Source organism: Carassius carassius, chromosome 24 (genome assembly GCF_963082965.1).
Source record: "Carassius carassius chromosome 24, fCarCar2.1, whole genome shotgun sequence".
Lineage (NCBI taxonomy): Eukaryota > Metazoa > Chordata > Actinopteri > Cypriniformes > Cyprinidae > Carassius > Carassius carassius.
Window position 1 is genome coordinate 20,274,842 of NC_081778.1, and position 22,983 is coordinate 20,297,824.

Here is a 22,983-nt window from a genome sequence, read left to right on the forward strand (position 1 = left end):
TCAAGCTCAAAGCGAGGGGGGGCTGTACAGCAGATACTTTCTAGTGCCCAAGAAAGATGGGGGTCTCAGGTCCATACTGGATCTAAGACAGCTGAGCAAGGCATTGGTGAAACACATTTTCAGAATGCTTACGACCAGGAAGCTCCTCACGCATATTCGCAGAGGAGACTGGTTCATGTCAATAGATCTGAAGGAGGCGTATTTTCAAATACAGATAGCGTCAAGTCACAGGAGATATTTGGGATTCGCCTTCGAGGGCCAGGCATACCAGTTTACAGTCCTGCCGTTCGGCTTGTCCGTAGCTCCTCGTACGTTTACGAGGTGCATGGACGCAGCGCTCCCTCCTCTCAGACTCAGAGGCATGCGAGTGCTGAACTATTTGGACGACTGGCTGATTCTGGCTCAATCACGAGCGGAGCTCGTGGAACACGCGGCCATTTTACTCGATCACCTCGAGAAACTCGGTCTCAGTGTCAACTGGATGAAGAGTTCGCTGAACCCCAGTCAAACGATACTGTTTTGGGTATAGCTCTGGACTCACGTTCCATGATGGCGCGGCTGTCACCACAGCGCGCGTTGGGCACTCAGCGCGCAGCGAGTTCTCTCCACTGCGGCGCGACTGTTTCGCTCAGAGAATTTCAGAAGATGCTGGGTCTCATGGCCTCAGCATCTCCAGTTCTTCAGTTGGGCCTGCTCCGCATGTGCCCCCTGCAGTTCTGGCTGAGAGCGCGGGTACCGCACGGAGCGTGGGTATCTGGTCGGCTGTGTCTCAGGGTCAATCAGAGTTGCGTTACAGCCCTGAAACCCTGGACAGCGAACGACGGGTACCAATCAGGTGTAAGCCTGGGGACTTCCTCGAAAGTGAAGATGGTGTCGACGGACGCCTCCACTTCGGGATGGGGAGCGCTGCTCGAGGGCAGACCGTCCTTTGGCCTGTGGTCAGAGCGGGAAAAGCTCCAACATATCAACTGTCTGGAAATACTGACAGTGGAGAACGCGCTGACGCGCTTTTGTCCCCGAATCAAGAGCCACCACGTCTTAGTCCGTTCGGACAACATGTCTGTGATGTCCTACATAAATCGCCAGGGCGGTCTCGGGTCCCGAAACCTGTACAGGTTGGCGGAACGCCTCCTGGTTTGGGCTCAGCGCAACTTTTCAGTTCATGTACCTGGGCTACAGAATCTGGGTCCAGACAGGCTGTCCAGAAACAACATTCCCACGGGCGAATGGTCTCTACACCAGCAAACAGTCCGGCTGTTGTGGGAGAGATTTGGCAGGGCGGAGGTGGACCTCTTCGCGTCCCACGAAAACGATCACTGCCCTGCGTTCTTTTCCAAGAACGAAAGCGCGCTGTCACGGGGATGGCCGTGCTGCCTGCTTTATGCTTTCCCCCCCGTCTCCCTCCTTCCGCAGGTGATAGAACGGGGGAGAGAAACGAGATGTTCAATACTGCTTGTAGCACCATTTTGGATGAACCAACCATGGTTCCCAGATTTGATGCGGTTAGCAGACACTGCCCCGTGGCCAGTGCCGTTGAGGAGGGACCTCCTCTCGCAGGCCGGGGGCTCGATTTGGCACCCTCAACCGGAGTTGTGGTCCCTCCATGTGTGGGCGCTCAACGGTTACCCGCTGATCTCTCAGTGGGAGTGCTAAATACCCTCACTCAGGCTAGAGCTCCGTCGACACGACGGCTGTATGCCTCAAAGTGGTCGGTGTTCTCCAGCTGGTGCACAGCTCGGGGATGTTCACCCCTTAGTTGTGAGGTGACGGAGGTTCTCTCCTTCCTACAGGAGCTGTTGGATAAGGGCAGAGCCCCATCCACGCTCAAAGTTTATGTGGCGAACATCGCAGCGTTTTCTGAGACAGCGCTCGGTCAGTCAATAGGAAGGAACGATTTGGTCATCCGCTTCCTTAGAGGAGCTAGGCGGCTGAATCCTCCCAGACCTCCGTCAGTCCCTGTATGGGACCTCGCGACGGTTTTGGAGGCCATGAAGGGTCCCCCTTTAGAGCCTATCCAAACGATTAGCCTCCAGCATCTGTCGGTCAAGACAGTGTTCTTGTTGGCTCTCACTTCAGTGAAGCGTGTGGGTGACCTGCACGCGCTCTCGGTGAGCCAGTCGTGCTTGGAGTTTGGGCCTAATGACTCAAGGGTCATACTCAAACCTAGGCACGGTTATGTGCCGAAATCCCTCAACACGCCGTTTCGGGCTCAGGTTGTTGCCCTGTCTGCCCTGTCGGTGTCAGGAGAGGATGGAGACTCGAGTCTTCTTTGCCCTGTTAGGGCTTTCAGGGCTTATGTGTCTCGCTCCGCTGTCTTTAGACAGACTGAGCAGCTGTTTGTCTCGTTCAGTGGACGTTCCAAGGGAATGGCTGTTTCGAGACAGACTCTATCCAGATGGATAGTTGACGCCATAGCATTAGCTTACGCTTCCAGGGGCCTTCAGTGCCCGCTGGGCATCAGAGCACACTCCACTAGGGGCGTCGCCTCGTCGTGGGCGTGGTCTACGGGGATCTCCTTGCAGGATATATGTATGGTGGCAGGTTAGGCCTCGCCGTCTACATTTATCAGGTTCTATAACCTGGAGGTTCCCGCCTTGCAGGCAAGGCTGCTGTCGGTATAGTCGAATCAGGGCCCTGATTGGAACTCTGAGATTGCGAGCGCTATGCGCTGCCGACTGTTATATGGGCAGTATTGCGTAAGACCCGCATTGCCACATTGGTCAGGCCTTGCCTCGACTGTGTGATGTCATATTGCCGCATCTACAGGTGCTGCTAGATATGGGACGGAGGGCTTCCCCCCTCTATTGTCCTGGACTCTCTGTGAGTCCCTCGGGTGACTGTGCACTGTAAATCCTGGGCGTTGCTTCAGGTTTATTGGTGAGTGATCCCTGCACGCACGGCGTTTTACATAGGGTTCCCGTAGCGTCTTAGCTAAGACGCAGTACGAGAGAACTCTCGTAAGAGAACGTACTCGGTTACTAACGGAACCTTGGTTCTCTCTAGAAGAGGGAACGAGTACTGCGTTCTCTGCCGTGTGTACGATTCACTCTGGTTCGCTTCGGCGATTAAATAAATCAGGTGAGTCAGCCTTTTCGAGCTCCTTTTATAGGGTTGGGCCACACCCGTTTCGGCGGGAAGTGGCATGAAGGGCGCGAGCAAGAGCCGCAGAGCAAGCCAATGAGCGAGCGAGCCGTCTCGCCTATGGCTGTGTACTGCTGCAAATGCGCTTTACAAAAATTCAAAATTAGGATAATTTTTTGCTTCAGTATTTCGTGAAAAGAGACTTTTCCCGTAGCGTCTTAGCTAAGACGCAGTACTCGTTCCCTCTTCTAGAGAGAACCGAGGTTACGTTAGTAAACGAGTACGTTTTCATTACTTGTTTTTAATGTAAATAATATACATATAAAGTAACATATATCAAGTAATGTTTCCTCTGCAGCTGGTTTGCTATAAAATACGTTGTTGTGTATATTATTTCAGTTAATGTTTTTACTACAAGTATTGAAAACATTTTTTTTTTCATGGTTTTAATTTGTTAACTATATTAACACTGTGTTGTATAAAGGTAAACTCCTTGAAATGTATGTAGTTTCAGAAGTTTTATTATCTTAATGATTAATTTATTAATATTTATAATTTATGTAAGTTTTTTGTGATTACAGGGATTTATTTTTTTTACTCATATCAGTATCTGCCAAATAAAGCATTTTAGATATTGATATAAGTTTCTGTGACCTTTCTCCATGTTCACTTTTCTAGTTGTAGAAATAAGTCTTTTAAAATTCCCTTATTGTATAATTATAATTCATCTTTGTATTTTCATATTAAGGTTTTCAGAGTGAACTCATCCCACTCTTTGATGCTGCTTTATCCCCACGCAACCTGGTACTGGTGGCCGTCAAGCCCAAAGAAGCACAGAGCTGAATGAAATAACACGCACTAAGATAGTTGAATCCAACTTCTGAATCACAACCACATAATTAGATTAACAGTAACATATTATGAATGAAATGCTTTTAAATGAACCGTTTCACAAACCATCAGACATTTGGGAACTGAAATTAGAGGTCTGATTTTCTGTTTTCCAGAGTGACTCATTAATGGCTCATTGTCAGCCATTTTTTTATGGAAGCATATGGGTAGCAATATTCAATTTGGAATGTAATATGCAAAATGACAATGCAATATGTAAAATGGCAATGCATTTCTGTATTTACATTTACATTTTCCAATACATTTGTGCAACGTTTGGTGCAAAATGAAAATTAAATTACATAATTTTCATTTGCCATTTCATACACTAGTTTTAATATGTAAAATGAATACTAATTTTAATGCTTTATAAGTTGCAAAATTAAAATGAAAATGTATTACAGAAATGATTAGATATGTATAACGTTCAAGCAAAAACTGTGGCAAAATTATCAAGCCCAACAAAGAAGACTATAAAGAGAAACATCATTCAATTTAGTATGTAATAAAACTAATATTACTGATTTATTTCAGAAATGTAACTATATTAATTTTCACAATTATTTATTAATGTCACAAACACATAATTTCACTCCGCCCACCAGTGCGAATGAAATATTGAAGCCATAAACTGAAATGATCAAAACGTACACGGACCAACTGTCTTGTCCATGTTCTCTCACTTGAATCCTCTTCTTGAGTTTTGTGTCTCTGACCTTCTGCAAGCCCTGCCTTGTTCACGCAGTGATTGACGTGGCGCGAGGGGGCGGACACGGGATCGGCTCGGAATGCATTTTCAGTGTGCACATTGAATTTTGCTACATTCATTGCGGGACATTGAATGAAAATGCAATCGTAAGTGTCTTGACTGTGAGTGTTAATGCAATTAAGAAAAATAGCATTTGAATGATAATTTTGCCATAGTTTTTGCTTGAACATGTTATACATATCTAATCATTTCTGTAATACATTTTCATTTTAAGTTTGCAACTTATAAAACGTTAAAATTAGTATTCATTTTACATATTAAAACTAGTGTATGAAATGGTGAATGAAAATTCGGTAATTTAATTTTCATTTTCATTTTGCACCAAACGTTGCACAAATGTATTGGAAAATGTAAATGTAAATACAGAAATGCATTGCCATTTTACATATTGCATTGTCATTTTGCATATTACATTCCAAATTGAATATTGCTACCCATATACTTCCATATTTTCCCCGTCATGCTTGCTTTTACACACAAGTAAAAACTGTGCCACATTTTAAATGAGTTTTTGTCTGAATTAGATAGGGAAATTCGTCTTCCGATTCTAAACTTTAAATATGTTTTTATACATATATATTTTAACCATGCTAAGCTAAGCTGTTTGACTGCAAAAAAACTTTTTTTTTCATAATTTTCAGACTGGATTTATTGCGTGAAATTTTCTCAATTGTTTTTTTTTTTAAGGCACAGGATTTATATTATACTGGGCAAAGTTGCTGTTGTCTATGGTTAACCTCTATTCAGTATTCAGACACAGAATCTACTGTACAGGTGCTGGTCATATAATTAGAATATCATAACATACTTTTCATGTTCATACTTTTCAGTTGGCCAAGATTTCTAAAAATCCTTTCTTTTTATTGGTCTTAAGTAATATTATAATTTTCTGAGATACTGAATTTGGGATTTTCCTTCGTTGTCAGTTATAATCAACAAAATGATTATATCTACTGTATGACCGCAGGTTGTATGAATGCTTGATCTGTAAATACAAAGTTTGTTAAGACCGACATGTCTTTTTTAACCTATAGATGGCACTCTTACAACAAAGTCAGGTCAAACCTTGAAAGGCCCCATGATATTTCTAGTACTTATAATTTGCTGCAGTGACAAAGATGCTCATTTTAAAACTTATAGAAATTAGAAGCGGTGTTGTATTAAAATGATTCAATAAAACAATTTAAATAATTTTATTCCATAATTACAATTAATAACCTTGTTCTTCAGGATTTACATAACTTACAACTGTTCTACTTACGTTATAAGGTTTACAATTATTTTGCACTCTTTATTATTTAGGACACTTCCAATATTTAAGGATTTTTCCCAGGTCTGGAAATCACACTTTCAGAATTCCCTCATTATATTTAGGTTTGCCAAGACTGTAAGAAGTGGGAATCCTGCTGGCTCTTAAACAAGAATAAATTGTCAAGAGAACAGAGGAAATACAGTATAATGACAGTTTAAATCTTGATGATGTGTTTTAATTACAGGTTTTGTTTTATTGCAAATCATTAAGCAATCTTGCTGCATCTGGCTCTAAACAAAAACATTGCATCTTGTGCACACTTAACAGTTCACTGCCAAAACTGTACTTTCCATACACACACACTTACTAGTCTGCATGTCACTTGAGTCTTTATTTCTGATAAATGACATTTACAAAATGTTCTCACGCAACTGAAGAGAGACATGGAAGACAATTAATGCTTCATGCTCTCTTCAAAGAACTCATTACACGCCACTGTGAGAGCAGCCACCAGCACAACAAACTCCTGAAAGTCCACCTCTCCATCCCGGTTTTCATCCAAATCAGACATGATCTTCTCCACAACCATAGGGTCTTTACTCGCCTACAACAGGACACATAGTTATTCTTCTATTATGCATGTGAGCCATTAATGTAACTAAACCTTGTAGTGCAACATAACATGGCTAAAACTTACAGCTAAAAAGTCACCGAGTTCTCCCTGAAGCAAGCTCTTGAGCTCGGCTTTGCTTAGCTTGTACTTGTCTCCTTCTTTGGAAGAGTATGTGTGGAACACTTTAATCAGGCCTTCCATCGCGTCTTCCAGTTTTGAAACCATGTTGTTGCTTTCCTCTTTAGAAGATGTATTCTGGTAGGAAAAAAAAAGACTTTTTGCAAGTTAAGTCTACATCTGACCAGCACGCAGGTATTTTAGTGGAATATCTGCTCATATTCATTTATATGCATTTTCTGTATTTAATAAATGCATGAAAATGTACTCAATTAGCCTATGGTTTTGTAAAAATCCATAGCCCTTTTTTATTCTTAAAAGCATGCAAGCTCTAGCACAGACACTTGCTGACCCCAGGGGCCCCTCCATCCCTCTAAGAATGGGGTTACACAGCCTAAGGAATTTAATATCTGTGAGCGAACAGGCCTTTTGGCACTAGCAAGCTGATGACGATCATGAGGGAGATGGAAGACAGGTGTACATCAATTATTCAGTTAGTCTTTTGTATGAACTAAAGGCTCCGATGGTCTGTTTATCCACCATTAAGGCAGGTATGCCTTATATTAAGTATTAGATGGCTATTAAATCTAAATCTCATGTAGAATTGGTCAACATTGAAGACTTTAAAACACTGAATTAGGAATTACTAATCAAAACAACTAGACTGTAAAACAATCCACTAATGAGCCAATGAACGCCAACTTTCCTTCGGCGATATTAAAGTGAGTTTAATTAAAGTTGATAGAAGAATCACTCATATTGGTCACAACATGATTATGTCATACTTATTAAAATGCAAATACTTCCTTATTATCTATGTGCCAAATAATAATGTAAATAAAAGGCACTCTTAACATAAATTAACCTTTGACGTCAATATTTATCTTTAAGTGGCATTTAATCTTAAACCATTGTCAACTTTGTTTACAATTAGCCTAATGGCGTAGCCAATATACAATACTTTCATAAAGTTGTTGTAATCAGCATTAATAAGTCTATAAAAGAAAGAAAAAAATAGCATTTATCAACTTACCTAGACAAAGAAGTGGCAACTAGTGCTTGAAAAGTTTCTTGTGCTCATTCATTAAATAGCGTCCATTCACCTGGCCAAGTAGGCGGATGACGTCACCACACACGCTCAATCGAAAGCCCTATTCGGACGGGACTAGTTTTACAGGGGGTCGTTAGAGAAATATATGTTTCACAGACGTACTTGGTGATTTTAATCCCGTCCGAATCTGCCACGTCTGGATTTTTCTCACACAACCTCTGTGATAATTCCAGAGCGAATTACCTACTGTTTTTCAGCAAACTCAGTGATCCTCTGAGTAAACTATTCCCGTCCGAATGCGAATGTCTTTGATTTCCGGTGATATTTTATTTCACAAAGCGTTTCCTTGTGTGTTTTGGCCAACGTGAATTACCGTAGATGCTCTTACCGCGCGCATGTTTGATATATTTGCTTACCGGCAAAGAAATAATAATAAAAAAATAATAAAAATTATAAAATCAAGAGCAAGATCAAGTAAACTGTTAATACCAGCTATTGCAATCAGCATCAGGTAAGATTACTCACGTTCATTTATGTACTCCGTTACATAATGTTTTAATTACATTTAATAAAAAAAGGAAAACAAGTTAAACTAAAGGAACCACGCATTAACATGGTTTTGCTATACTAGCCATTTAGTAAGGATGGCTGAAGCGAAACAGTCGTTCCGAAGCTTTGCGAGATCCCGAAGCGCAGATGTGTCGAAACACTGATCCGAAGCGTGATTCGAAACACCCATGTCACGTGACTATGACCAAACGAAGCCTCGAAGTGTTTCACTAATTGTTTCATCAGGTGTGGTCCGCCGAATCAGCGTTTGATTGAAATGGTCGGGAACAGACCACACAATCGCACATCTGTATAAAAGTGAAATAAACGCATTTTGACCTCGTGGGTTTTTGTGAGAGGAGTTTGACTTTGAGATAGCGGATTTTTGGTGATATAGTGACATAGTGCGATTTGATTAGTTATAGGCAATTTAGACTTACATTTAAATTTACACAACACGTTGACTGAGAGGCTAGAGACAGAGTATACATATAGTGACACATTAATAGATACATAGATATAAATATATATAGACAGCTAGATTAATAGATAGATACATATATAGATAGATTACAGATACATATATAAATACATATATTATAGATAGATACATATATAGATACATAGATTATAGATACATATCTAGATACATAGATCGATTCATATATAGATAGATAGATTTGGATAGATAGATAAAATGGAAGCTCCTCAGAAGAGATGCCGTACATCTGTGGTGTGGGAGCATTTCCATTTAGAAACCCCAAATAAAGATGTGTGTATTGTGATCGGCAGCTAGCCTACTGCAACAATACATCATCCATGATGCGCCATTTGGGGAGCACTCATCCTGCCATTTTGCAGGGTGCAGAGGATGGCATTCCCCCTGTACCTAGGCCTGCTACTGACACTGCTGGGCCATCTAAGCAAGGTATGCATTGTTTGGGATATAATTATAATTGAAATATAATTACAACCTTTTGGGACACTGTTTATAAAGATGATAGATGTGCACTAATTGAAGCTGTATTTTTCCAATGTATTTGTCTGAAAGTATGTTTTGTCTTCTCTTTTAAAAGTCAGACAGAGGGAATTGGATGAGGCTCTTATAAACATGGTGGTGAAGGATCTGCAGCCCTTCACCATCGTGGACGATGAGGGATTCAGGGCATTTGTGAACAAGCTTGATCCAAGCTATGTCCTCCCATTCCGGAAGGTGCTTAAAATAATGGTCAGCAAAGTACAACAAAGCCAAGGAGAAGACAATAGAGGACCTACAAAAGGCCGAATTTGTTAGCCTTACAGCTGACATGTGGTCCTCCATTAATATGGATGGATATCTTGGTGTAACTTGCCATTACATAACACCAGAGGCAAAAATGGCAACTGTTGTACTGGGTGTAAGGAGGTTTTACCAAACCCACACAGCCCAGCATCTAATGGAGGCTAAAGCCTTGCTAATGGCTGAGTGGGGAATAACCTCCAAAGTTCAGTGCATGGTGACTGACAATGCATCTAACATGATCCTAAGTGCCCAGCTACTCCACCTTCGCCATGTCCCATGTTTTGCTCATACTTTAAATTTGATTGTGAAAAAGGCACTAGATCAAACCCCAGTCATCAATGAAATACGCCAGAAGGCCAGAAAGATAGTGGGGTTGTTCAGATCCAGCTGCAAAGCAAAGGACAAGCTTGTGGAGATGCAGAGCTTGATGGGAAGACCAACTCTGAAACTGATACAGGAGGTTGACACGAGATGGAACAGCACATTTGACATGCTACAGCGCTTGTATGACCAACGTGAACCAGTGGCTGCTGCACTTTCCAACTTAAACAATGATACTGCTCCCCTGACAAGTATTGATTATGACATTATTGAACAATCATTGTCAATACTGCAACCATTCAAACTCGCAACAACAGAGATGTCAGAGGAAAAGAGAGTGTCTGCTTCAAAGCTTATACCACTGTACAGGATGTTGCAGCACAAGCTTGCACAGAAAAAAGGAAATGCAACGCAGGAATCAACTGTTCAATTAGGTAGGCCACAATGACCATACTACCCATGTGATTGGCCATAACTGTCATATTATTGTCATTATTATAAATATGTGTTTCTCCTGTTTTGGCTCATAGGCTCACATCTGCAAGAAGGTCTGCACTCCAGATGTGGAGGTTATGAGAGTTTTAGAGCCTTGGCACTGACTACACTGCTGGACCCAAGGTTCAAAAATGTGGCATTTGGAAATGCTGCCAAAGCCCAGGAAGCTGAAAAGCATATCACACTGGAGTGTGCTTCACTGATGCGTTCAAACACAAATCCTGGTGAGCAGTTTCAGTCTGTGTTATGTTATGTAATCTGAATCATGTAATATAATATATCCTTCATATATGCCGTCAGTTTAGGATTTGTTACTAATTGCTGTTTTCATTTTTATTCAGACCCAGAAATGTCAACATCACACCCATCATCATCATCATCACCATCACCATCACCATCAACATCAACACCAGTAGAAACACAGGACAGTTTATGGGAACTTTTTGATACTCTCATCCATCAAACCAAGATGATACACAATGCTACAGCTGATGCCACAGTGGAAGTGAAAAAATACATCAACAATGCGTATTTGCCCAGAACTCATGATCCACTAACTTACTGGAAAGAGAGAGCAGTAATCTTTCCTCATTTGTATGTCCTTGCAAAAAAATATCTTTGTATGCCAGCAACAAGTGTCCCTTGTGAGAGGATTTTTTCAAAGGCTGGAGAAATTATCTGTAAAAAAAGAAGTAGGCTAAGTCCTTCCACAGCAGATAAATTAATATTTTTGAATAAAAATCTCTAAAAAAAAGTGAGACATTGTGGCTTGATTTCTTTTATTAATATTCATTTTTCATTACCAAAATAACATTATGCACAGTGAGGAGACTATAGGTTACAAGCTTCACATATTAGAACATTATAATAATAAAAAAACAACACATTTTTTTAATGGCTCGTCAAGGTTGTTTCAGATCAACACCTGCAAGTGACCACTAGGTGTCACCGTTGAGACGGGTGTCGGATTGATTCGAAGCCTCGAAACAATATGGCACATTTGGTTCAACTGTTTCATTGGTTCACGAGGCCTCGATTTTGCCATCACTACCATTTAGTATTTATTGTGTAACTAATGGCAATCATTCTGAATGAATGCAATGCACGCATACAGAGTGCGTGATCTCTGTGATGCCCAGATGCACAAATCAGACCCTCCCACCTTTGTAATAAACATGGAGATGTTAGTCCCGTCCGAATTGGTACATGAAAATCGCAGACATCAGGTGGTAAGAATCGAAACTCAAACGTAGTTTAGAAAACTAGTACCGTCCGAATAGTGCTCAAGATGCGCTTAAATACATTAGATCAGTTGTTCTCAAACCTGTCCTGGAGTGCCCCCCAGCCCTGCACGTTTTGTATGTCTCCCTCTTCTATTACACCTGATTCAATGGATTCAACTCATCAGCTCATTAGTAGAAACTGCAAGACCTGAAGTGGGTGTGTCAGATTCAGGGAGACATACAAAAGGTGCAGTGCAGGGGGTACTTCATGGAGAGGTTTGAAAACCACTGCATTAGATGATATCTCATGTTTAAGTAAATAAATCTGTAACTATGCAAAAATCTTTTTTTTTTGTAGGTTCACAGTGGAGCACAATCCATGCTTTGAGATTTTTTTGTGATATAGTGCAACCAGGTGCTATGGGATTGACTATTAACCCAGTCAAAGATACAATGAATTCACAAAGCTATAATTCTGATGATTGCTAATTTGTCAGGAAAGACTCCGTGTGTGGCTTTGCAATGTTTACTCATGTGCTGGAACTTGGAGCATGGCTCTCGAGGCCAAGTAGTGAATTCCTGGCATCATTCAGTCTCAGATCTCACCTGAGTAGCCTACTCACTTTTCATTTTATTAAAACATTTTTTTGGTTGAGTCTAAGGTTTAAACCACGTCAAATGATATCTGTGTCAGTCTAAAGGAACCTGATGTTGCGCAATGTAATGAGGTAGAGTAAGGCATGTTTGTGGTTTGTTGGCGTTTCATTATCAGTCGAGCTGGTACTGGTAATGGAAAAGAGCCAATAGTAATAAATGTGAGTAGAATTAATCTATAAATGACATTATAAAATTGTATTTGTTTTAGGGAAAAAATTTAATTGTTGTCATCAGGGTTATTTTTGTTAGATAAAATTAATACAAACATTTCCATTACTTGAAGCACAAGAAACATTAACTAAAATAAATGTCAATATAAAAAACCTTGTATTATTTTATTTCAGCTAGCTGCCAATGCTAGTTTTTAGTTTTTATTTAGCTTAACCTGAAGTACTAACATAATTAAAACAAAAAAATAAAATAAAATGTATATAAAATATAATATATATAATATATATATAAAAAAAATAAATAAACTAAAACTATGTACACAGACATTTAAAAAATGTAACCTAACAAAATCACAAAAAAAGACTAAAAAGCACAAACAGAAAATATAAAAACTACTTCAAAATATTTACAAAAATTGTAATACTATATCACTGATATTGAAATAATACTAAAGAAAAAAAAGTAGCACCCACACCAACACACACAAAATAGTGATGACCAAACTTCTGCCAAATTTATTATCACTCTGAATGTTTCCACACAGAAAAAAAAAATCACATGAGAAAGTAAAACTATAAAACTATAACAAGGCTGCAAATCGGATAACATGATGCGTCACAACTTCTTGTTTATTTGCAAGGATCCATCTGTTCAGTAAAATACATTTTATGATTCACCATTTACAACTAGATAGACCAGACATAAAAACATCATTACTGTAGTTGAATGTGAAGTTAGCAGTGGGGATATCAATCTCGGAGTGAGGGGCACATGTTATGCTTAATCATAAAGAATAATAGAACGACAGTGAAATTATATTCAAACTGCTTTGACATAGAGCATTGTGGGACCAGCCATTAATATCATTAATAAGAAACATTTTTAAAGAGGTCTACTGTGACCAGTATAGATTTATACTATGTGTGTGTGTGTGTGTGTGTGTGTGTGTATATATTGTCTCTTGTTATTGTCTCTTTACAAGAATTATATTATTTTGTGTGGTAACATGACAACTTCATCATAATATGATTTTCATAATATGATCTATTCATAGTCCTGACATCACGATTATTTTTTATTAATTCCATGTAGAATAATGGGGAAAAAAGAAGGTATTACACTTTTAATCACACATTCAGATACAAAATACATGTATGTGTAAAAAATTGAGACATTTAAAAGTTTGAACAGAGTATTTACAAAATTCTAATATTTTCATTAAGATATATTGACATTATTTAAAGACACAATTACATACTGGCATAAGGTGAGGGAACAGTATTGCAGTTCACTATCCTAATTAAGATAAGTATATATACTTAAGTACATAGAACTGTATTGATTGTCAGAGTGAGCATGTGTTGTTGTGTATGCTATGGGCTACTAGGTCAGTAAATGAATGTCTAGATCAGTTTGTTTTGCTTACTGACTGAACATATAAATCAGAATGATCTTTTTCCAGTCTTTCTGCAACCAATGAGTCAGACAAACCGGTTTAGATGATTCTTAGCTTAACATCATTGCAGATCAGGTAGCATGATGCACATCATATTTTGAATGATGGGAAAATAAAAGATGCATGTTCTGTCTGGTCATCTCTGCCACTGATATATTATTTATGACATTCAAGCAAGTTCTCTTAAAGTTGGTTGGCATCTGTTAGAAGGCTGATCATTGATTTGGTGGCCATCTTCATCTGTACCTTTAGTATCTGCAGATCTCTGGTCCTGTGGCAGCTCAATCAGGGAGACAGACCTCACTGAAGACAGGCGGCTATGACAGCTGGTAGTACTCGGTCTTGTTACGTTTGGTTTGCCCAGAACACTCCTCAGCTGGACCCAGAAAAAGCTCTGTTCTGTGGGCTGCTGGGGCCACTCTAGGTAGGTTTTGGTATTGAGCATCTTTTTGAGCTTGCAGTATTTACTTGGAAGAGATGTGGGATCTATGGGCTCCTTCAGAATCAGGATGACATCACTGAATGTCTTGCCAATGGCCCGTTGTTGGGCGAAGTAGAGCTCGTAGTTGCACCACTCACTGTTCACAAAGTTCCGTGACAACACGAAGATTACCTTAACAAGAAAACATGTTAGGATGCTGTTTGGGAGTTTATTACATGTTTCAGCACTTTGAATTTTTTTGTCCACATTTTGTTGCTTTGAATGCCTTCTAATGATATTTTGGGGGGTTATTTTATATGATGCTCATTTCCACCTCAGATTAAATAAAATAGAATAAGATAATTGTGAGAAATGTAATGTAATACAAAGTTGAGAATATAAATAAAGCTACACTTGGAACACATACATTTACATTGTGTGATATAAAGTTACAAGTGTCAGATATGATTAATAGTCATGTGGCGTCACACTGTACATAACTTTACATAAACTGGAATTTCTATTTAAAATAACTTATTTCTATTCAAAGAAATTCACAGTTTTCACAAAATATTAAACAGTACAATTGTTTTTACCAATAATAATAATAATAAAATATGAGCATCAAATCAGCATATTATTATAATAATTTATGAAAAACCATGTAACATTGAAGACTGGAGTAATGGCTTCTGAAAATTCAGCTTTGCAGTCACATGAAAAAGCCACATTTTAAAATTTAATAAAATATGAATCAGTTATTTAAAATCTTAATAATATTTCACAATATGTATTGCTATTTTTTTATCAAATAAATACAGCCTTTGTGAACATGAGACTTTTTCCAAAAACATTATAAAAATCCTAACCACCTAAATTGGTAGTATATGATGTTGTGAAATATGAAGTCATCGTTATGGGAAATAATGTTGCAATTCTAAAATATATATAGAACGTTTAATTTTTTTACTCAGAGATGGAAATAAGCTTCTATAATTTGAAGGCTTAGATATTTACGTGCAAACTACACTTTTGTGATTTTGGATAATCCTTATTCTGGACAAGAACGCCAACATTGCATGTTTCTTTGTAAACGGGCGTCTTTGAAGAATATAAATGTGTGTGGACGCACCTTGTGACTATCTTCAATGTTCTCAATGATATTGTCAATGATCCACTTCCCTGGAGTGAAGTCTCTTTCATGGATGCAGAGGCGGTAAGGAGGCTTAGAATTCTCTAAACAAGGGAGCAGCTGGTTTCGTACCCAGTCTGCATCCGCGTGGCTGTAAGAGATGAAAGCATGAAAGGTGTAGTCCACAGCCTGACCTGAACCTTCTTTATGGGCCCTGTACTTGGCTCTGATGATTTGGTATGTGGTTTTTATGTACCATGGCACGTGAAAGATGTAGCACAGAAGCATAAGACCTAGGACAACAACCACTGTTGTTGACACAGAGATGATGATAACGAGTGTAATATTACAGGCTAAATGACCAGGGAAGTATTGTGATACCATTGTGTTGAGAAGGTGCTCGGGATGGTAACACTTGTAGTTGTTTGGCCAGTCTGTGATGCTCACCATGCCCTTGTTTGTGGTTTCCTGTATGAAGGTATAGAGATCACAGACACAGTGGTATGGGTTGTTGCCTGCAGTCAGGACACGTAGGCTAGGCATGTCTTTAAAAGAAGTCATGCTAACAAGTCCAAAGGAGTTTCCATCTAAAGCGAGCGTCCTCAAGTATGGATTCCTCCAGCCGGAAGGAATGAACTTGATCTTGTTGCCGCTGAGGAGGAGCTCGGTCAGATTGGATGCCTTAATAAAATAGTCCATGTCAAGCTGGTCTAGGCTGCTGTATGAAAGATCAAGGAAGCTTACAGAAGTGGGAAGGCACTTAAAACTGTTGCTCGTCAGACTATTATGATGAGCGATTACTTTGGTAATGGTCTGTCTCCAGTAACAGACATGATTTCCCATATATTGCAGCTGGTTGTGGCTCATATCGATTGTAGTCAGCTTGACAAAGTCTTTGGTCAGAGATGCCAAGTCACTGAGGCTGGTAAGTCGATTACGGCTAACGTTAAAGGTTTCAAGCTTGTGCAGTATGTTTGTAGTGTCACATAGCGGGTTATAAATATAACTGTCCCTAAGATGGTTGTTAGAGATGTCCAGAAGTTCAACACTTTTCATCTCTTGCCACGAATCGCACGGCACGCTGTTGAAGTTCACATTCCATACAATGAATTGGCGGACATGATTGAGCCAGGTAAAGCTCCAGTCGAAGCGCATTATATCTGGATTACTGATGTCCCTGTGGAACAAAACAGTAAGATTAAACCAATTAAGAAGATAAAAACTCCTCTAATACATAGAAATGAGAATCATAAAGAATTTAGTCATTCATGTTCCAATTCCTCTTTGATTCTGATTCCTTGATGGTTCCATTAATAATTAATTTTGTACTTATAATAAATAAATATAATAATTGTTGGGCAAAAGAGTTTGTAGTTGCGCCACTTGCTGTACAATAAGTTCTGTGACAACACAAAGATAATGTGTAATTTGCTTAACGCATACCTTGATAATGCCATTTGTGTTTTTTTAGTAAATTTGACAGATGTGGGAATAATAATAAATATAAATATAATGTATAAATACAATAAAAAGAAATGCAATTCCACTGCCAAATGATGAGATCATTTCAATAATAAAAAGTTTCTTTATATGCGGTTTATCATGGCGCTCTAAGATTTATATCAGATTGTAAACCTTCAGCTCATCATTGTACTTTGTATAACAGAATAGCTTGGCCTTTGTCTATCAGAGGAAAAATGCAGTGGTATTTAATCATTCATAAAGCCATCTTGGGATGATGCCTTCATATCTTTGTTGTCTTATACAACGGAAAAAAAAATGTTGAGAAATATTTCCTTCCTCCTCAAAATTGTTATACTCTCTCTGTTCCTTGTTCGAACTGAACTGGGTAAGAAGGCATTTATATATGCAGCACAGTCTAACTGGAATCTTCTTCAGCCGAAACTGAAATGACAAACTTTGCTGTCTTTGGATCATTTTTAAAACATTTATTAGACAAATGAAAGATGACATTTAATTTTTCTTGGTCCGTTTTTGTTTTGTAAATTTGTGATGAAACTAATTGTATTGCTGCCCATTTTGGCCAGGACACTCCTTTGAAAGATTTTTTTATTCTCAGAGAGGTTTTCCATGTTAAATAAAGGTTAAGAATTTCTTGCATAATAAGTTTTTAACTTTTAAAGACTTTTCGGCCTTAACTATACATTACACCAGGAAATATGTGGTAACATATTCAATTTTTTTATTTTGAAGAAAAAAAAAAGACACTAAAAATGCCACATAACATATCTTTATAATATGAACAACCAGTCAGTGACGTCACTGAAAGTCTCAGTTAACTGTAAGCCACAGTACATGTACAGTATTTGATTCACTATAAAAATAAAATAAAAACACATTGTCTTAGTAGAGTAATTTGTTACAATGAAAAGGTAAAAGAATCCCGTGTTTGTTTGTTTTTGTTTTTTTATAAATGGAAAAAGTTCTAACATGAAACTAGGTTTCAGTTCCTGAAATATACACTTTTTTTAATCTTACATAAATTAAAAATACAAAAAAAAAACGTAATATTAGGATAAATATTTTAGCATTTTTAAATCTACATAGAAAAATATTGAAGTTAATATAACTTACGAGAGCACCAGCTTTTCCAAGGTCAAGTTCGTCACACTGGATCCCTGTGTTCTATTCTGTGAACGAGCAAAGTCGATGAACAGCAGTTCCAGGGCTTCGATCGAACTGATTTCCACATTTACCAGAGCCATTCTCATAACTTGCTCACTGAATTTACCTCGATAGAAGGTTAGGAGTTGAGTCTTTACATACTGCAGGCCATAAAAAATATCCTGTTTACCAGTATAGTACTGAAATTCAAAAAGGTTTCGGAAACGTAGCATATCAAAAGTCTTATTTGCCAGATCTTTCAATATCATAGGAAGTATATCTGGTTTTTTGTCAAATGCTATATCGAGCCACAAGTTTTTTGTGTTAAGGTAGCTAAAATACCCAGGTTCATAACTTTTAAAACCAGTGCCAGTTTTAATAGCAAACTTGTCCAATGAGATGTTCTTCAACACAGAAATGTCACGGCTTCCCAAACTACTGACCAGGGGTCCACCAATGGACAGCACTTTTAACTGGGTAAACTTCAAAAAAGAAGCATCCAGTGATGCTTGAGTGTACAAATTATTGGACATTTCTAAAACCTTCAAATATTTGAGTGGCTCAAGAGCTTTAAATGGAATTTCTGTCAGAGAGTTATTAAATAAGTTTAGATTCTCCAAAAAAACGTTTCCCTGAAAGGCATCATCCACAATCAGAGAGATGTTGTTGAAATTAAGCTTGAGGACTCGCAAATGACTAAGTTTGAAAAAATCTTGTTTGCGGATGACCTGTATGGTATTGAAAGACAGGTCGAGCTCTTCCAGAGAGGCAGGCAGATATGTTATAGGCACATGGTCCAGCCGTAGACCTTTACAGTCTGCTGAATGCCTGTCAGATGTTATTGTACAGGGCAGCTTGGCTTTAGCTGGTTTAATGTGTACAACTGCCTGGAGGCTGAGAAAAAAAGCCATTGAAATAAACATTCTCATGGGCATTGCTTAGATCTGAAACAGAGGATGTGGAAAAATATTTCCGTTATTAGCAACCCAACCTTTCAGTTTCAGCATTTTAGTTTATGTTAGAATAATAAAAATGCTTAATGACATGGACATGGTACAGCAAGCAAATCAAGCTCAGAATTCACTTAAATATGCCTTGTTTACTGGAAAAGATAAGAAATAATTTTAACTACAGTATATTTATGTGTAATCGCTATGTAAGCATGCCTGACAATGAGGAAATGATAAAGAAGTTGGCAGACAATAAATGGTTCAATTCATAGTGTCAGTTTTCAGTTGTTGGAAAAATCAAATGTTCTCACAATACACTTAGTGTTCAACAATGTCTAATGATGATGTTTGAAAATGTGAGCATATCTCAAAATCAATCCTAATGTTGCTATGCAAATATGAAAATATGTCAAACATCCTGTTTAAAGGGGTCATATGACTTTGCATTACACCAAATACACAAAGTAATGTTCTTTTTAGCAATGTTTTGTGGTTTATGATTTAAAAAAACATTATTTTCCATATAATGTACATTATTGTTGCTCCTCTATACCCCGCCTTTCTGAAATGTGTCAATTTTTACAAAGCTCATCGTTCTGAAAAGCAAGGTTTACACCAAGCTATCCAGTGCATTGTGATTGGTTGAATACCTCAAGTGTGTGACGGAAATGTTATGCCCCTTAGCTACTGTAATGACAAAAACAATAAGACCCATTACAAACAAGGCATTTCTTGCATCCAGTGGGGACATAATTACGGATTATAATGACTGATACTGTTTTTTATGTGTTACATTGTGCATCACGCTGAGTAAACATAAAACCATGTCTGATCAGAGAAACAACAAACACTCCTCTACACTGTTAAAAACTCGTGTTTGAATCATCAGTGGCACATCCTTTAAATATGTAAACATACTTATAGACTGTGAGTCAGAAGCACGAAACTGTCCTTGCAAATTGGAACTGCCCCACTTTATAGAAACAGACACCGTATGGTAGGCCACTCTCCCGGGAAACCATCCTCGTCCTTCGTAAAATGTGCTGCACACATCTGTATATTTGGGTTGGACTGTACTGGAACAGTGTTGTTAATACAATTTAACCACTGATTTCTAGTTGTGTCCTCTTTTGGAGGGCCAAGCAAAGTAGTTTCGCTTTTACAACGAAACACACAGTGTCTCCAGAACGTAGCGCCAGCGCAAACATGGAAAAATAAGAGTAACGCCTTCTTTCTTTGTGTGAACATTTGGGCGCCGTTATGCAAATCTTCCCACATCGTGACATAGACATATGGGGATGTGTTAGAGCAAGCCATTTCAGGTAGCCATGGTTGACTCTTAACTTTTTTTAAAGAATTATCTTTTTGGATTTGAGACTTTAGTCTTTGCAACTTTACAGATCTTCTTTATGCACCAAGAGCTTGTAACACTCCAAAGAGAAAGGAAAAATTGTATTTGCATCATATGACCCCTTTAATAGTTATAGACTTTATTTTACAGTATTTCTTTACAAAATACAAAATATAAAAGAATTTACACTATCATATCGCATGCAACAAATAAAAAAAAATTTTTTTACCTTTTGCATGAGAACCTGTAGTTTCTCAAAGTATGGGTTTGTGGAGGAAGCAGCGATCCACAATAAACCTTCCAATTTCATCTGTTGGAAAGAGTGATTAGTCAGTCAAAATGTCTTTAAGAGTCCAAATGAGAGTGTAATGCTTATGCACAGTAATAGTAAAACACCTGTTTGCCATGTGACTTAATGCGCAAATCAATATTTCTGAAAAGGACAGAAAAAAGAAATTATTAACCTAGCTCTGCCCTCTAGAACAGACCCTTCATTGCTGTCTTTACTTCCTTAATGGGAAAAAAGATTCCTTGCCGAATTCTATTAAGTGATTCAATGTTTCATCAGCTTAGCAGGATTTTTACAGGAAAGAAAAAAAAACAAAAACAAAGTTCCTTGCAAGTTCTGTTAAGTAATTCAGTGTTTCATCGGCATAGCAGGATTTTAATTTTCTTTTTGTTTATAATTAAGGGGAGAGTGGACTTGGTTGCAACAAGGGGCTATTGAAACATGGCTTATTTCTCCAATCAGGAATGAGCTACAGTTCATACTCACATGCTCAATTAGCACCTTATCCTTCCTGGAAGAAAGCAGCAACATGTGACCATTCCAAATTATTTTTATGGTAAAAGAGTAAAATAAATTTTTCATACTGTCTAAGCTGTTTGTGTGAAGCAGCGTAAAGACATAGCTGGCATGTGTCAAAGATCTTGTGTCAAGCTAGTATAAGAAGTTTTATCAAAAGGGACAATTGAAACGTGTTGTTGGAAGTGGAACAGTCACAACATGCTGTCCCTTAGCACAATATTGATGTGAAAGCTTGCCATAACATTACAAAATTGTCATTTTATGGATTAATAAATAACCCCTTTCAATAGTCAGATATCTCACCTTATATATATATATATAATTTAGAGTCTAATGTGGACTTATTTCCTTCTCTCTCACCCTCTCTGTCACACACACTTACTTATAAAGTCAGTTTAATAAATTAAATAATGTTAGTTTTGTTTTGAATCTGAAAAGTAAACGTATTACCACTTGGTTAACTGCTAGTTAGTAAACTGTCTTTATATAGTGGCTATGTTTTTGCAACCCAGTTCAGTAAACTTTCACAGAAGTTAACAGAAGTAGGCTATTATTAATTTTGTGTGTCTTGATTTAATTATTATTAGTAGTACAAATGTATTGTAATAATTAACCAAAAGTTTTTTTTTTTTTTTTTTTTACTATTCTTGGTTTTTATACAGCCAGTTTAACTTATCTCAAGTCCCTATCTGTGCACAAATAAAATAAAGAAATTGCAAAATGATATTTAAGAATTTGAATTACATGTAAGTGAATGTTGCAACCGTCCCCTGTTAAGGTGGTATACATTGTATGTATATTATCATATGCACACGTTACAGCAGTGTAGGTGGGTAGCTGTGGCTTTAATGTAGGCTATTAAAATTTTTGCTTTCCAATACAAACCTTCTCTGAGAAACTGAAGGAAATGCAAAAACAGTTAACAATACCCTCTCTCCCTGCCTACACTACTCAGCTTTGTACTCAAGCAAACATAAAGCCTATTTGATCTGGGTGGAAAAAAGCACACCTGTTCAAGAGTCCTTCATCAGTCAACAAGTATTTGGAGGTATTTGGGGATGTCAAGCTCGCGAAAATGCACTATTCAGTGTTTGGTTGGGTAGGTTATATCGCACTTACACTAGAATAAATATTGTGCTAATAAAAACGAGCAGGAGGGATAAAATCGAAGAGGAGGGATAAAACGGTGTTTACGAAGTTGTACACGAGTCTTTAAGATTTGATTAATTTGATAAACGTTTAAAAGACAAGCAAACACGCTTGTACAAACACAGGTGGATTTTAGTTAGCGACTGTTAGCTACATACGGACCAATAGATTTAAAGTCGGTAGATAATTTTGCAGAAGGCAGATAGGCTAGCCTATATCAAAACCATGTATATCATGTCCCGCTCTTTTTTATAATAAGACAAATTAATGCTCACCTCTGTCGATCTGGGGGGGGGGCGAGTTTTCAATCCTTCTAACTTCTAAGTCGACTCTCATAAAGTTGCTCCAGACGTTCCCCGCAGTGGACACTTTAGATGTGTCAACAAAAATGTTCAGAGGAAGTTCGAACACATCGTATCAACTTTCACCGAGTTCCTTCCTTCAAGCCTGTGCCTGGTTCTGCGTCTGTGCTAAAGTAAAAGTGATGTTCCGCCCTGTAATGGTTCAGCTGTGTTAAGAGGACGGCTGTTTTGAGAAATAGTTCACCCAACAATGGAAATTCTGTCCTCCTTTACTCACCCTCATTTCGTCCCATTCCTGTATGATTTCCTTCTTCAAC

At 38.2% G+C, this 22,983-nt stretch overlaps 1 protein-coding gene across 1 annotated transcript; it reads right to left on the reverse strand.

Annotated features, from left to right (window-relative positions):
* Positions 1-6,368: 6,368 nt before the first annotated feature.
* On the reverse strand, positions 6,369-19,050 carry LOC132103509 (toll-like receptor 2). The gene is made up of 5 exons (XM_059508631.1): positions 18,077-19,050; positions 15,482-16,658; positions 14,104-14,541; positions 6,691-6,861; positions 6,369-6,597 (listed from the first exon to the last, which is right to left on the reverse strand). The coding sequence occupies exons 1-5, from the start codon at positions 19,039-19,041 to the stop codon at positions 6,448-6,450; spliced, it is 2,901 nt and encodes a 966-aa protein (XP_059364614.1). The 5' UTR covers positions 19,042-19,050; the 3' UTR covers positions 6,369-6,447.
* Positions 19,051-22,983: the final 3,933 nt, after the last annotated feature.

Excerpts from the sequence above, each read along its gene's own strand:
- LOC132103509 (XM_059508631.1), bottom strand. The coding sequence starts at position 19,041 with ATGCCCATGAGAATGTTTATTTCAATGGCTTTTTTTCTCAGCCTCCAG. Across the intron at positions 14,542-15,481 it reads ACATTGAAGATAGTCACAAG|GTAATCTTCGTGTTGTCACG; the intron begins GTGCGTCCACAC and ends TTTCTTGTTAAG. Across the intron at positions 6,862-14,103 it reads AACCAACTTTAAGAGAACTT|AATACATCTTCTAAAGAGGA; the intron begins GCTTGAATGTCA and ends TTTTCCTACCAG.